The 17,259-nt window shown below is 37.8% G+C and overlaps 1 protein-coding gene across 1 annotated transcript in view; it reads right to left on the bottom strand.

Moving 5' to 3' along the window:
* GLCCI1 (glucocorticoid induced 1) overlaps window positions 1–17,259 on the bottom strand; it is a gene marked incomplete at its 5' end in the record, with an annotated part of 52,328 nt that overhangs the window by 19,192 nt on the left and 15,877 nt on the right. Inside the window, 3 exons of the mRNA XM_010712664.2 lie at window positions 1,018–1,134; window positions 6,715–6,801; window positions 16,370–16,521. Coding sequence (XP_010710966.1) covers window positions 1,018–1,134; window positions 6,715–6,801; window positions 16,370–16,521 — 356 coding nt within the window. The remainder of the gene's footprint in view (window positions 1–1,017; window positions 1,135–6,714; window positions 6,802–16,369; window positions 16,522–17,259) is intronic.

Here is a 17,259-nt window from a genome sequence, read left to right as displayed (position 1 = left end):
AGCAATGCTGTTCTACCTCATGTAAGGCACTGCTACCACAAAGAATTATATGAAGGTTCTCATCCTAGAATGCAGAATGTTTTACTGACAATGATTCTAGACTACCATAACAACAAAAAGGTACATCCTAGGCAAAGTTACGAAGATGATTCATATCCTGTAATGTGAAAGATAAACAGCCCTCTATTTCCAGGGATGGGATAACTGGTAAGCATCACTGATTTCAACCAAAATTAAATTTGAGGTGAATTATAGTCATCCTTGTAGAAAGCAGACAGGACAGTATTTTTTTCTAACTTGTCAATCACAGGGAATCATTGCTTCTCTGGCCACAAATTAACCAATAAGCAAATTATTAGAAAAAACTCCTAAAATGGACAAGGAAATAAAATCTTTCTTCAAATACTGGATGAAGCAATGCTCCAGTCTTCTATTGATGAATACACAATAAGGCGAATTATAAAGCTGTTTGCAACAAATTAGTTCATTTCAGAGAAGTAGAAAACTGGGTTCTGTAATCTCAATGCAAATACCTTCTAAGAAGTCCTGTTCAAAGTTCTGTCTGCTGCTCAAAGACTTACCAATTGTTGAGCTGTCAATGCAGACTGCTTACTTTTGGTACATTTTATTTATTTACCTATAAAATGAGCTCAGATGAAATTGGCTTGTGTAACTGATAAGCAAAAACCCTCCAGAGGAGCAGAGACCTTTGAAAGCATACCACGAAAATTAGTCTTCGAAACATGCGTATATTCCTGGAAAGACAATCTTATCTGGCCACGCACAGAATTTTTACAGCATCTTTATTTTAGTTTATATCCTGCTGCAACCCCTCTTTCTTTTATTATATGATGGTTATCAGATAAAATGCAGTGTAGATGCAATGGTATTAGGTTGCTAAGCATTTCAGTGTACCACATAAGGAAGCAAACAGAAGAAAGATGGGAAGAAAGAGCAAGCTATTCAACCAACGCTGATAAAATAGGAGGCTGTTAATATAAGCAGCTGTCTACTTACCTGAGTCTGACTGATTGCTATATGGTTGCCATGGAGAGGTGACTGACGTTCTTTCTCTTTACCATGACGACTGCTCTGCTTACTGCGCTGAAGCTGCTGTCTCAATTTGGCAATCTGCTAGAAAGAAGTTCAGGTGAAATGATTAATGAGTTATCTGTTTATATCTTTCTTTATGAAGTGAATCACAGATGTTTTTAAAGTCTTCTTTAGAGAATTTTACAAGCATAGTCGATTGTCTACCTTTGAGGTATGAACATTAAACCCTCTAAATGCCTACTAGACACTTTCTCCAAGGTAACTGCCCTATTCACCAACCTGTATATGCAAGCAGGCTTAGTTTATTAGTAAACTTCCTCATTTACAAGAAAATACTGTAATAACTGATGCAAAGTATCCCTAGTAACTATTTATAACAATTTCTGTCCTATCGCTAGCTTAAACTGAGGGACTGTGAAGCCTACAGTCAAATTTATTTGACCTTGAGACAAAGCAAGTTTTCCAATAATTCATAATTAAAAGAACCTCTACAAACGACTGTCAATCAGTATATATTGCTTCATCTTGGAGAGCTTAATATATTTAATTGTATTTCCCTGCAGGCTACATTATCACAGATTTCTACAAGTAGACAGAATTATCTTTCCTAATGTCTGTTGCAAAGATTGTAAGCAAACAATATATATTTTAAAGGTCAAATGCAACTACAACCATTATTCACTTGACCTGCTCCTTAATAGAAATCAAAGCGCTTAATCCAGGAATTCTTTCACTTATTCCCCCTGAATAGCTTCTACATGAGAGAGCATTTTACTCTCTCAGTATTGTTTGAGAAACTTAGATGATATGCAAATTTAGACAACAGGTACAGACACTTCCTTAAACCAGGGTACTTTATTTTTTTCCTTCATGCTCACTCTCTTTCACAATCAGCATGCTGGCATAAAAGGCAATGCATGCAAGTCCCCGCTCCATTTTAAACACAGCTAGAGATACAATTTAAAAATCTGAAGTAAGGAGATATGAACGCACATGAAATTCATAGTTCAAAGAACTTCATCAGCTGGAAAGTATCCTCTCTCTGAGTTGAGACTACTTCAACTGCATTCACTCTGTGGTCAAGTCCAAGTAGTTAAATATACCTCTCATGTCCTTGCAAAAAAGCAGCACTGTGGTGAAGAAACACTTCACATCACTTTTCAGTATCAAGAGTTGACAGTGCTCAGTGAAGGCTTTGATGGAGCTTGACTACAAGTTCTGGAATTTTCTTGGTTTTGTTTTTAACATCACGCACACAACAGATCCACCTTAAATGTTTCACATCAAGTCTTGCCACACTTCATAATCCATATTCAAAGAACTGCTACTCAGAAATGCTTGGCTACTCCTAATCTTCAATAACAGAAACAGGTTAGATTTCCAAATGGGTCTCGTCGAATACATCAAGATAGTCCTAACACAATCAAGTTTTTAACAAAAATGTGCTAAAGAATGAGAAATCTCTTGAGAAAAAGCACCACTTGGGCACTACGAAACTTTGAATGAATTTGAAGAGATACCTCAACTCCACCAAAAAAAAAAGTCCTGAACTACTCGATAGGAAACCCAGCTTAACAGAGAGATGAAGAAGAAAGTAACCAGTTTGTTAAGGGAACACAAAAGTATATGTACAACAACAACATAGATCAAAAATGCTGGAGAAGTGGGTGTGTAGGGAAGTGATAATCTTTAAGAAGCAGAACAAGGAACAAATGAAGCCCGGACTAGAAGAAGCCATGGATTGAAATGGATGGTTACAAGAATACCCAAAAAGCCAGGACACAAGGCAGGGAGAATGCTGTTTTAATTTCTGTTGCCTTTCCCTGATGCTCTGGGCTTTTTTCCACTTAAACAGTAATTACCCTATTTTTTATTCAAATGAAATCTAGCTTTCTGAGTTTTCCTCAGGAGCATGCTATAAAAAAAGATTTAAAAAAAATTCACCTCAGAGCTCCGACTCAGATTCTAGTTGCAAGCAGCTCATGAGTCTATAAGAAAACATAGCTACACTGTAGATTTAGACAGTGAGAGCACTCCAATGGGCTAATTCATCCCCACATTCTCCAAAGTATGAAGCTATGATCTTCTGAAAGGAACCACGGACATCTAGATGGAAAGTTTTCTCAGCCACTTCCAGAGTATTTGTATTTTGGCATTCAACAGGTACATAACAGTAACAAACAAAATGCTTCTTAGGTCACTGGGGAAAAAGAGAAAGATGAAAAGTTGTTGAAGAATTTGACTTTTCTGTCTGGAATTGCAATGTGGCCATTTAAGCCAAATACAAAATGCAGTGAATAAATAAACATGCTTTCTCAGATCATATCCCTAGCCCTGAATTTGATGAACACAAATTTTCCAAGAACCCTGTCTTTCTCTGATGGAGTAGTTAATACCAGACAAAAGAATGAGAAAGTAAGAATGAGCACATAAAAAGCAACCTGCCATTTCTTAATCATCCTCTAGACACAGGAGACAGGCTTGCCAGCACAGGCTACCTGAATTCATAATAGCCATAGTAAGCAGTCAGCAGTGCAAATATGTGGGCAGAAGAATCCTCCAAACCAAATGGCACTCCATCTCTTCACTGAGAGTACACAGTGAATCTACAACTTGCCAAAACTAATCTTGAAATCTCAATTACTTTTTTCTTCTACAAGATCATCTTTTTATTGCTAAGTGTCTTCCTTCCTTACCAAACTTGAAGAAAACCACTCCTTTTAAGAGGAAGAGGTAGCTGTACTACCAACTAGCTAACTTCCAAGAACCTTAATTAACTAGAAAGCTAGAAGTCTTCTTCCTAAGCAGCAGAAAAGCATCATTAGATCAAACATCAATCAAAATAAACTCCAGATATGTAAGTGATACACTAATCCAAGAAAAGCAGATAAAAAAATCATTTTATGTATGCTTTTTAACTCCTCAATGCTTTGGAAGAAAAAGCAAAAAATTCACCTAGGAGCCTTAACCTGAGAATGCACCTGCTTCTTGAAAAAGCCTTTTTTTGGTGAAGCTTGGGCAAACGTTTGAGATAGATGTTTGGAACTGGCAGCTTGTTATAGTTTAACCCAGCAGATGCCTAAGCACCACACAGTCCTCCCCTCACTTCTCCCCCTTCCCAGTGGAAGTCAGCTGTCCTAATTTTGTTCCCTGGTAGCTCCTTGGGTCCTTTACAACACTGCTTAGCAGCAATTAGAAACACCGGTGTATTATCAACATTGCTTTTCTCCAAGAACCAAACTGTAACACCATACCAGACACCCTGAAGAAAACAATTCCATCCCAGGTGAAACTAAGACACAGCTACATTTGCTAGTATCAGCATCTTTCTTTAGCAGGGTCTGTTGTGATAGAACAAGAAGAAATGGTTTCAAATTAAGAGAGAAGATTTAGATTGCATATAAAGAAAAAGTCCTTTACAATAAGAGTGGCAAGGCACTGGAACAAGTTGCCCAGAGATGGACACCTCACCCCTGGAGACATTCAAGGCCAAATGGACCAGGCTCTGAGCAACCTGATCTAGCTGTAGGTGTCCCTGCTCCCCTGCAGAGGAGTTTGACTACACAATCTTTAAAGATCCTTCCAACTCAAACAGTTCTATGATTCTCTACTGAACTTTAGATCTGAATAGAACTGTCTCAGAGAACTTCTGCTTCCAGAAAACAGATTGACAAGTCACAAAGAAACTGGAATCAAACAAAAACTCTTAACACTCAGCACGCAGGCATTAAGTAGTTTGGTGTAGGAAGGTGAAAGACTTGCATGTCCTTGGAAGTATCTCACACGGACACGGAATGGCTGGACAGATAGGCTAATATCAGGACTTATAGATGAGGGGAAAAAAAATAAGGGGTAAAAATAGAAGCCAAACAACAGAAAGATAGAACAGACAAAGAGCAGGAAAGTAACTGAGGAAGTGCAGAAGTAAGAGAAGATAGACTAGAATTGGCTGAAAAAAATGTAAGCAGAATGACACTGGGTCTACGAATGTGGAAAAGGCAACAAAAGTGTTGAAAAGCTAGAGACAGAGAAAGGAAAACAGAGGAAGGGAAAAAACAAGCTGAAAGAGATGAGAGCAAGTTTTAGCGTGAACAATTCTTGCAAAATTTGAATAGAAACAGTTTATTTCCACACACCTTCCCCCCCCCTTTTTTTAATGTGTTCTATCAGAAAGGAATCACGAAACTCACCAGCTACGTCTTGTCTTTCTCTTGTGATTCGCTCATAGAGGATGGCAACTTTGCAAAACGGATCACTGTGATCAAATGGCAGAGATTGCCTACACACTGAAGGTTTCCCTACCACTGACAGTCAGAGCCCATGTGGTGAAGAAAAGCTGCTTGCTGCAAAACTATCAGATGATGAAGAATGTTCCCTCAGTAGAAGTGAGAGTGTTATCCTAGAAACACAGATATTATTCTTGCCTTTGGTTCAATTCCTTTGTGCCGATAGCTAATGTTTAAGCCAAAACTTCTCAGACACAAGACTCCTTTTGTACTAATTCCTAGGCACTTAATTCATGGTTCTAAGTATCTGCTCATAGCTGCAAATGAAGGCACCCAGGCACTTGGAAGGCCCATCTATTAATAAATCAGTTAAGATGGGTTTCGTTAACAGGTGCTCAATGTGACAGGAATGGACAACCCTCACCTTTCTTTGGCGCAGGTGCTTTTGTTTAAAAACAGGGATATTGTTACCACTGAAATGCAAAATTACTCTTTATTCATTTGAGGAATCAAACTTCTCACTGCTTTTGACAACTATTCTTCTAACCAATAGCCGTGAGAAAAAGGACTACTGCCAGTAACAGCCTCTCCTTAGACAACCTATACATTTGTCCTCATTTTTGAATGTCCTATTCAAAACAAGGAGCCAGAGAGAGGACTCAAAAAAAACATGGAGAATTGAGAAAAAAGCCACCATATGAAAATAAGCTGCAAAATTTATTTTTTAAAGAGAAAGATGTAGCTCTGGAAGAGAGGTTGGACCCTTCCTCACACAGACAGGAAGCTGACGCAGACTAAGTATTTGGTACTGGCCAAAGCTAGAATTGCATGAACTTGAGACAGACTGCAGTTCATTGGTACATAAGCCTGAAATAAGGCACATTCAGCTGAGCTGAAAACCATTTTCCTGTACCTAATTTCTCATTATGCAAATCCACTTCTGTTGGGTTCTATCTTGCTTCTATTGCAGTTTACAATGGAATACATACAACTGAAGAGCATTTCAAGTATGTGTCAACACTTATCCTACTATTTCATTTATGAAACTTGCATCCTTTCCATCCTCACTCTTAAGCCCAACCAAAATTTCTAAACAAGAATATAGCAACGTAGAGTCTTAAGCTTTGTCTCTCTCAGTGCTAGAGAACAGAAAACTTACAAAGGTAACTCTGAACAAAAACAACAGCAACAAGCTACTTTCTCAGCACTCTGGCCGCTCCTCTACAGCCAACACTGAGTAGTAGAAAGGGAGGAAATCCAACATGCATAAAACAACAATCAGTCCTAAAACACTTCTAAGTAGGGAGGTAAAACCTGTTTCAAGAGCAACAGAGGGGAGGGAAAGGGTGCAGCTTCCTGGACTCTAGATAGGGACTAAAAAGTATGTCTTGGCCATATCAAGACTGCAAAGTCTGCACTGTGCAAGAATTCTCACCTCTTTTAGTTGATCAGCACTTCCCCATGATGCTGAGCGCTGATGTGATCGCTTTTCTGCTCCTTCTTCAGCCCAACAGCTAGGTGTCTGGAAGAGGAAAAAATATATACACATGTATAGTGAATTCCCCAGGTTACAAAAAAATTTGTAACAAATTATTGGTTTAACTTTTCTGTAAAATTAGAGTCCAGACATTATAAATAAAAAACAAATATAAGAATCTAATATGCAGCAGTAATATCAATGAAGAAAAAAAACTAGTGTCGATAATTCAGTTTAAGGCTTCATGCAATTGTGCTTACAAAAGATGAGGACAACGAGCACTACTGAAGAAGAAATCAGCTGGCTGACAACTATAAAAACAACCTACCTGACTATTCTTATCTTTGCTTCAGCATACATTTCATTTTTTTTACCCAGTGAACAGTTAGAAAACCACAATATAAATTATAAAAAATATATTAAGAAATCAGAGACCAAAAGCCAGTATTCACTTCTCCCACGTGTGTTCTTTAGTCACTGGGCCATATAATCAATTTCTTCCTTTTAACTCTAACTCAATACATCTTTTATTATTTTTGACAATGAGCTAACAAGCAGAAGAATAGACTTTTTCCAGCTTTGTCTGCAAGCCCAGAAGGCTGCTAACATAGTCCTTGAATTTAGGAGCTACAAATGCAGATCCCAAAAACTGAGAAGGTGCTAGAAGCCAGTTCTGCACCTCCTAGGTTTATTCATTACAGGAGCATTACAAAACTGCAGTTATCCACCAGCATCTTCAAACAAAAAGAATCACTGGCTGGCAGAGGGGAAATGACATTTAAAATTCATAGAATTGGGGGTAAAAGTAATGTAAAAGTCAGGGCTACATGCACTCAAAAATTCACAAAGTCACAAGACTTTTTCAACAATTTCAACAAATGTTAGCTGAATCCAACTGCAAGAAATAAAACCATACCACTGAAAACTATGAAAACTCAGCAAAGGTGGTTTTCACAGCCACAAGATCAATCAGAGTGATCTCAGGGGACCGCTGGTGACACTTGCATTGGGGATCTAGGACTCTACCCAAGCAGGTCAGACCGCTTCCGGGATCCATTTCTCCACACGCCTTCCCTTTAGCCTTCTCCCATCTATACATGGAAGCCCAAATCCTCCACTGCTTCTCTCACTCTTGCTTTTCTCTGGGACTTAGAATTTTCTGAAGCACCCTCACACCAAGGTTGCACTGATCTGCTAATAAAGGAGAGCTGACATAGCCTTGAAGAGTACCACAATAAGCAGCGCCTAGAGCCCCTCACTCTTGCTACCCTGAGAAGGGGCAAAAGCAGCTCTCTGGTGCTCAGAGAATGGAATCACACGTTAAATACTGTTAAATATTGATACTGTTAAATACTGAATCTTAGTTTCAGGTTGTAGGCTACACTATCAGAATCAGAGAGCTGCTACAGTATTATATGGTCTATAGCCTGGCACCAGTGCCAATATTTATTATGATAACAGGCACATTGTGCACATAAGCCTACATATCCCATTTCTTTTTCTGCCAGCCCTGATTTTTTGCTGCATGTTCTCAGGAAAGAAAACAAGTCTTTATAAAAGTCAGACTTCTGTGTATTTATTATGAATCTGCGTGGGGATCTGAGAAAGAAGCCTTAATGTGGTTATGAAAAAAACAGTCAACGAGTGAAGAGCTAAATCATCTATTTAAAGCTATCATGAAAATACAAGTCACTCAGCAAGGCAAATCCACAACTCAGATAGATACCACCTGATGAGACTGTATACAACTATATAGGGCCAGACAACATGCACCCCAAGCTACCATGGGAGCTGGCTGATAAGGCCACCAAGCCACACTCCACCATACCTGAAAAGTCACAGCTGTCAGATGGAGACCCCAGAGACTGAAAAAAGGGAAACAACACTCCCATTTTTATGAAAAGGGAGAAAGAAAGGCCCAGGGAATTACAGTGTGCCTTATGTCTGTGTGTGGGAAGATCACGGAACACATCCTCCTAGAAGCTACGTTAAAGGCACACATAAGACAAGAGGTGAATGTGAGATAGCCAGCATGGATTCACTAAGGGCTCACCAATCCAGTGGCCTTCTATGATGAAGTGATGGCATCAGTGGACAATGGAATGGCAACCTGAAGTCATCTGCTTGGATTTGTGCAAGGCATTTGACATGGTCCCACACCACATTCTTATTTCTAAATTGGAAAGATATGGATTTGAAAGGCAGACTATTCAGTGGATGAAGAATTGGTTGGAAGGTCACATCTTTGTGCTTAACAGCTCTACATCCATGTGGAGACTGGTCACAAGAAACGCCCCTCAGAGGGTCCATTGTATTACTGGTTCTGTTCAATATCTTTATCAATAGTAGAGACAGAAAGAATTGAGCGTAACCCCAGCAACAACATCAGACCCAAGCAGTGCAGTTGATACAAAAGAAGAAAGGAAGAAAGGCATGTTATCCACTGGGATCTGGACAAGTCTGAGAAGTAGGCACTCTCCTACTCAATGAGATTCAACAAGGCTAAGCATGAGGCATTGCACTTGGGTCACAGCAATCCCAGATGTGTACAGACTGGGAGAACTCCCTGAGAGGAGCTCTGCAGAAAACTTGAGGTTCTGGTGGATGAGAAGCTTGACATGAGCCAACAGTATGAACTTATAATACAGAAAGCCAACTATATCCTAGGTGGCCCCAAAACAGGAGAAGCTAACAGAGCAAGGGAAGTAATTTTACTCCTTACCCTGACCTCATGAGGCCACACACGGAGTACTGCTTACAGATATAGTCTGATAGTGATAGGATAAAAAAAAAGGCTTTAGATAAAAAAAAGGCTTTAAACTGAAAGAAGAGAGATTTATATCAGATTTTAGGAGAAAATTTTTCACTCAGAGGTGAGGCATTGGAACAGGTTGTTCAGAGAAGCTGTGACTGTCCCATCCCCAGAGGCATTCAAAGCCAGGGATACTGGGGCTCTGGGAAGGCTGATCTATTGGACAGCAACCTACCTATGGCAGATGAGTCCAGCTTCAGAGCCGTTCTATGATTCTATAAACTCTTTTTTTCCTAGAAGTGCCTTGTTCCATGCAAATGTTATCTACATTTACTTGTTCTGTATTTTAATGGAGCCTCTAACTGTGGGCTTTCAAAATGGCTGTATTCAGTTTTGGGCCTCTCACTACAGGACAGACATCAAAGCCCTGGAGCATATCCAAAAATAAAGGCAACAAAGCTGGCAAAAGGTTTGAACATCAGTCTTCAGAGAAGAGGATAAGAAAACTGTGATTGTTTAGTCTGGAGAAAAGGAGGCTCTGGGGAGAACTTGTCACTCTCCACAACTGCCTGAAAGAATGTCATAGCGTGATGGGTTTGTCAGACTCTTCTCCCAGGCAAACTACTGATAGGAGATCTGTTCGGCCCTTAGCTGTGGCAGGGGAGGTTCAAGTTGGATATTAGAAAAAATTGCTTCTCAGGAAGAGTGACAAGCCATTGGAATAGGCTGCCCAGGGAGGTGCAAGAATCACCATCCCTGGAAGTTTTCAAGAAACATGTAGATGTGGGACTGGCAGACACGGGTTTAGCAGGCATGATGGTGATCAGTTGAGTTGATGATCGGACTAAATGATCTTAGAGCTCTTTTCCAGCCTTAATGATTCTATGAAATTAACATTCCAGTGATGTTTTCTGAACATCACATTACTCCACAGTTTGATGAACAACTCCAAAACAAAGTGGGAACAGGTGCTTAAATATTTTCCTTTAGGCTGGGAGGGCGTGGCAGGCATCACTATAAGCTCATAGCCTTTCAACAACAGCATAATAAATAGAACAGAAAAGACAATGAGTATCTAAAAAGTCTGAGTTACTCAAACAGAAATAGACAAAACAGAACAAACCAAGGAATGTAGTGAGAACTTGCTGGCTTTTTTTTTTTAAAGCGTAGATATTGATCCAAATAGGAAAAACAAGAATAGCAGCATTCTGAAGAATTTCATCAACAGTACTGGTACTGCTAGAAAAGACAGAGGTGAATACCTGCATTGCAGTTGACTTAATAAATGAGTTCAGAACAACAAATATGTAAAAATCCATTCACTCAGCACTAGATTCTGTATGTCCTCAAACTATGCTTTGACACTCTTCCAGTTTAATATTATTCATAGAGTCAAGGATTACACATATTTGCTTTCAATCTCTGGTAAATTGAGGCAAGTCACAACCTTTCAAAATATACCTACAAATACCAGGATAGAGATAGATCGCATCCATCACTTTTCTTTGCAGTATTATAAAAGAGTACAATACTCTCTAGCACAAAGTAAACTCAGGTAATATTGTACTAATGTGATATTTATTATCAGCTGGGAAAAAAAAGTTAAAAATAAACCTAAGCAGTTGCCAGAGTATCATAGCAAGCTGGACTCTTCTTTAAATGCTATGCATTTCTGCTTCTAACATAACCCACACTAAATGAAGAAAAACATGGGTCTTATCCCAAGTCTTTATATTCAAGCAAAACTTCTCAAAAAAAGATTCACATTCTAATACAACAGAAATAAGAACAAGTTGTTCTGCACCCCAGACAAAGCCACGTTTTGTGAAAGTTATCCCATCTTTATTTACAGCTTCTACACAACAATCTTATTCATATAAGTCTTCATCTGAAGCCACTGCAAAGTGCACTCCTCACTCATTAAACATTTAAAAAAACAGGATGAACAAAATTCAAAATGGTATCTGAAGATAAATTTCTGCATCACAGAAAGCAAAACCAGTTAGCTACTTCATCTCAAGTCAGAAACAAAGTAACAGAGGTCATCAGTACCACCTGTGAAGCTGGCAATACCACTTCAAAGCTGAAACACATTTATCGTATTAAGCATGAGCTAACCAGGATATTTCCTACAATTTTATAAAAAGAAACTAAGGTTCAAAACATCTTAGGATGGAAACGTGGAAAGGGTTAAATAATGCACAATTCAACTTCAAGAGGAGGATGGCTGATATTTCGAAATGCGAAGGTCCTGATCTCAGCTGACGCAAAGCATGTGCGCAGGATAGGGTGAGCTGCAAACACCACATCTGGTTGCTCTTCTCAGTTTTAACATAAATCCCAATTACCATTGTTCTAACTCATCCAGCCTTGCAGAGATTAGCATTTCTTCCAAAGCCTTCAGTAATTCTGTCTTGCTTTTCCATCTATATCAGGGATGTACATCCACATAATTTTATTTCATTTAGATTGGAACAACAACATACCAACCTACCTAAATATAAAATAAGACTAAAATAAACATCTCACATTTTATAGCCAGCCCTTCACTCTGATTACTATATCTAGCTTGCATCCCAGAAGAACTAGTTTTGTGGGATGGGTGCAAAGATTAAGAACATGAGTCTGTTTTACTATGGAGTTGATAATGTTTCTGAAGAATTTTTTCATTTTAAAAAAATGCAACAACAGCACTAGACAGTCTGATCAGCCTTCACATGTTTCTAGAGCATTCAAATGACCTTTAGAAATTTGACAAAAAGAAATGCCCTAAGGAGTTAGAAACTGACTTCATTACAGGTCTTGACTCTTCTTAAACATCTGATAGATTAAGAAAAGTCAGAATGATAAACTTGTAGTTTTATAGCATGCACCTTTTTCTCCTTGATACCTCCCTCAAAAGTTAAAAAAATCCTGTTAACTAATATTCTATTTAAAAAGCTTCAATCTCCTGGTTTATGTTATCAATTTTTAAGCAACAATTTCTACTCAAAAGGGAACAAAATATCATATAGGCGATTAAGGAGAGGTAAGTCTTGATCTATATGGAAGTAGATCATTTTAGCCAAGCATTTCAGCTTAATAACTCTGCATTATTCTTTAGATTAGAGAATAGTTCAACAAAAATCCTGAAATGCACTTTGCAAACTCTCTTCTTTGCTGTTTGTGTAATACATAATTGCCATATACAATTAAAAAGGCATATCCAAGCATCTTGGAATCCAGTTAAAATGGAGGAATCACTGATTCATATACTACTTGGACTTTTTTTTGTTATTCAGATCAAGAAAGATTAGATAGATTCATTTTAACTGGCAATATATGATGCTGATGTCATTGAAAATATTTTTATCCCAAATCTCCCTTTTTCATTTTATAAAAAATGCTTTCAACGATTTAGCTACTGCCAAGTAATTACATTAATAAACTATGATGATTATTCAACTGTTTCTGACAATTCTGAGGTTAGGCATAATCGTTTCAACATAGAATTATTGCTCAAAGCTGGCAGAAATTGGTACATGTATAGTACAAAGAAGTAGTATACAAAATTCCTCAGTGTTTCCGACCAGACAGAAGAAACACAGAAGAAAGCTAGTTGAATTTTAAATTCTGTGAATTGAAAACCTCAAACTTTAATGAAAAGGACAAGGAGGTAGGAAAGCAGAGGAATTCAGAAGGGTACACGAGGATATACGAGGTATGTCACTGTGTATAATAACATAGTATAGCAGTAAGTTTTTCTCCATTTCTGAAATATCTAAAGTTGTACTAAACAAAATATTTATCTTTCATTACCCAAAACACGCCGCTCCTTGAAGATCAGCTAGCTGCATGCATATGCACAAACACCTACACAAACGCATGGAGAACTGAGATGTAGAGTTTGATATCACCGTAAATGAAGTTGTAGGATCTTTTTCCAAAAGCAAATGAAACAGCTTCATTCCTCTTCAGTGCTTTCACTCAAAACACTTAATGAACTATAGTTCCTTTTTGGAGAATAGTAACAAATGGAAACAAAAAACAGAGCTCTATTACTCTGTTTAAATAATGTTACTGAAAACTTTTTTTAATACTGGTTTAATTTTAAAGAAAGGAGAGACATTTTATTCATTAGCACTATGCAGATTCAAAGAACTTATAGTAAGACTCATTAAGGGTTCACCTAACTAACAATGACCAGAATATCACCTTTTTATTATTATGATTTTTAACTGCAGGAATTCTAAGGAATAATCACCATCTTCACAGAACTGCTCAAAATCTAGATCTAAAATTAATGTTTGATTAGGGAAAATAAGTACCCTTGAATGAGAAATCATTATTCCACCTACAACCTAAGTTGGACGGGAAGTACTGTTCCTGAGATCAGTAAAATGAGAATTTATTTCCCAATGAAAAACACATACGAAAAAATTGATTTTATTGATTTTCATTATCTTTTTATTGTTTCTTATCATCCTTCACTCTGATAAACTACCAAGTGTAATTATTTTCAGCTACTGAAAACGATATGGACTCCCTTGCTCTGAACTGTTTCTTAGCCAAGAAACACAACGTGGTAAAAGTATCTGTGCCGGTACTCATGCAAAGAGCAGGGTGTTAATTTGTCATGCATATATTCTGTCAAGAACTAGGAACTCATCCTCGGTTCTTGAAAATAGATAGGCTTCAAACCACATAGAGTTCAGTCAAAAACAAAATCAAAACATAACTCAGTAATTTCCTTTAAAAGCCTTCCTATTGAACATTTTACTTACAAAAGCTTGGAAGCTGCTGTGCCAATCACTATGCTTATTCCATTTTATGTCTGTGCACTCCTCAGTAGTTAAATACACACTTTCCCAACCCACGTTAAAAAACTGCTAATTGCTTTGGTTTTATATATGCATAATTTGAATAAGACGACACCCATACAAATCCAAACCAAGTAAACTTCCCCATGTTAATTCCTTTGAAGTAATCCTTCACCTTGTAGAAACCACAGTACTGCCTTCCCTGTTTCATCTGATTATGCTGTAAAGGCAAAGTATTTTTTGACCCTCACTAAGCTTTGCTTCTGAAGAAGACCAAAGGTGGCAGCCAGTAGGTCAAATAACCTCAACACTTATTTTCAGCTTGCTAGGAAAGTAATTTTACTGCCAAATGCACAGAGCTCAAGTATTTTTAGAACAAGTTTATTTCTATCTTCTATAAGTAGTGAAAAAGTTTGTTTGGAAAAGCTTAAATATGCCAAATATTTCATTCATAAGAGTACTTACAAAGTTTGATTTGGGTATACTAATATGAAAGGGGATAAGAAATCTAGCAACTACAAAGCATGCTACAGAAATTTTCCTGGACAGAAATTATGGTAAAAAAGACCTTCAAGATACAGCATTATGAAATTAAAGTACCTTTTAAGCAAACCCAGAACAAACAGCTTTTTATTTAGATCCTTCATGACTGCAAAGATGACTGCTTATTCTTCTCTCTTAAAAATGACTGCTTGTTTTCAAAAGGAATGTGCGTAATGTGAACAAATGATTTTTTTTGAAGAGCCACACAACAGGTTTCTGTAAATCCTAAGCTTCTTTGAACAAATTTTACTCATTTGATTCCCAAATTCATTAAAGAGGACTTCTGGATCATGTTAAAGCTACATACGTTAGTTAGGCTAATAGCTCTCTAAGCCTACACAGGTAACCTAACATTTAGAGAACTCACACAGACACTTTTTCCCCCTAAGCTTTCTACCCTTATCCTTTCCCCATTAGAGGGCTTCTTGCATTGCATAACAGCACATTAAAAATATGTGAAAAATCATTTATACATTCTAACTGGTCAGTATTACATGGAAGACTAAAACCTAGAATAATTAAAAGAGATGTTGCATTTGCAACAATGAAATGCTGCAATGCAAGCAATGGAGACAGAACAGGCAACAAATGTGTGGCAAATCACTGGAAACAGAAGATTAATGGAAAACTGTACATCTACAGGTGAAGTTATGACCAAAAAATCCTTGCTATTTTAAAGATATTATATGCATTGTTACAACATATGCTTCCATGAAGAAAAGTCTTAGTGGTTTAACAGATTTATATACAGAAGTTAAGATGATAGGAAAATATATTGATTCTTCTATACACAACACCACTGGTAACAGTGGACCAGAATCACAGCACAGACAACTGACATAACTGTCAATACATGGCCCCTAAATTAGAAATACAATCAAAGACATAGTTCCTTCTGCTTTTCAACAGTTTAGTTTAGAATATTGAAATTGAGAAGACTTGCTTCATACCCCAGCAATGCTATGAAAACAATGCATGACTTCTTCACTACGGATTTGAGTTTTCAGAATTATTTTTTAACTTGCTTGATGGTGATGAACATTCTGGACAACAAGGCCAATGCAACCAGAAGCTGGGCAAACAAGAATATTTAACTTTCAGCCAAAGAGTGATGGAACACTATAAATGCCACAGCAGCCCAACTGCTATCAGATCCTACCAAGGACAGACCCCTGAGAAGGATCCAGGAGTACTGGGACATACAGGGCCTGTAGTTTTCCCTTCATAGTTTATGTAAGACTCACTCTGATGTCTGGCTTCAAGAGGTTACTCTTCCCAACAGCACTGTCTACTAAATGCATAACAGTATTAACTATCAGTTGTGTAGCATGTTACTGAACTGACATTGATCAGGACAACACTACTGAACCCTATTTAGAGGGCTTTATAATAAAATTAAGTGAATCCACACTCCTTTGGAATTAAACTGTGCTAAGACTCCAGATCAAGTGAAAAAAAGCATTACCAGAAAGATATCAATTACATGAAACATCTCCGCTGCGCTGCTTTATGTTTTTACCTGAGTAGATTTATCTTTCATACATGAAGGGTAGTGTACGTGCGGATCACGTGGCCACTGTCCTGTGAGGTAAGGTCCTGTAATTGTGTCCAAAGAAGAAGTTCGCCTTATGGTACCAGAAGTTCTGATTTGCTGGGATTTTGGCCTGTCCACTGTGGAAAACCAGAACAAAATTAACAAAAGAAGTCAGGCTACATTTGACATGAAACGTTAAAAGCTAGCTATGACAGACAATGGCAAGAACATATCAGAAGCGTTTGTCTAAATGCTAAGCCAAGAAGAATGCCATTACATCAACACAGATAGCATCAGACAAAGGAAGAAAAAAATACAGAAGGTAAAACTTAGTTACAAAAAACACCACAATGTGTTTGTACCAGCAAAGAACAAGTCTACCTGTGTGATACATTTTCAAAGAAAATAAACAAGCATGGTGGTGATGCAATTCAGGAAAGCCAGACCTCTTGAATAAGAAAGCATAACAAAGTATCAGTTCAGGCTTTTACTTACTCAAGTCACCTTGCTTAGCTGTACTAACACTAAAATACAAACCCTGACAAGAAGGATGATTCTCAAGAAAACATACACCAGATTTCTTGTTTTCATGTATTGCATCCCATGTTGTTTACAATATCTCAAAAAGGCCTAAGCAAGCTAGAAGTCTGCGGTTGTATTTTGCCCTGACATCGCTCAGGTCAAGGCAGCTAGTATGTTTGCCTTCACTCATCACAGTGCCTACAGTCTTGTATTCCTCTCCCTGTACAATTAGATCATGGAACACTTCTACATTTCATTTGTAAAGCAAAAAGTACAGTGATTCATGAGATTGTTCCTTCCCACGTCAGAATTTTATGGCAAGCTCTCTGGATCATCTTGTTTTGTCCTTTAGG

This window comes from Meleagris gallopavo, chromosome 6, assembly GCF_000146605.3.
Source record: "Meleagris gallopavo isolate NT-WF06-2002-E0010 breed Aviagen turkey brand Nicholas breeding stock chromosome 6, Turkey_5.1, whole genome shotgun sequence".
NCBI lineage: Eukaryota > Metazoa > Chordata > Aves > Galliformes > Phasianidae > Meleagris > Meleagris gallopavo.
The sequence above is the reverse complement of the archived record's forward strand: the minus strand, read 5'-3'. Positions and strand labels throughout refer to the sequence as shown.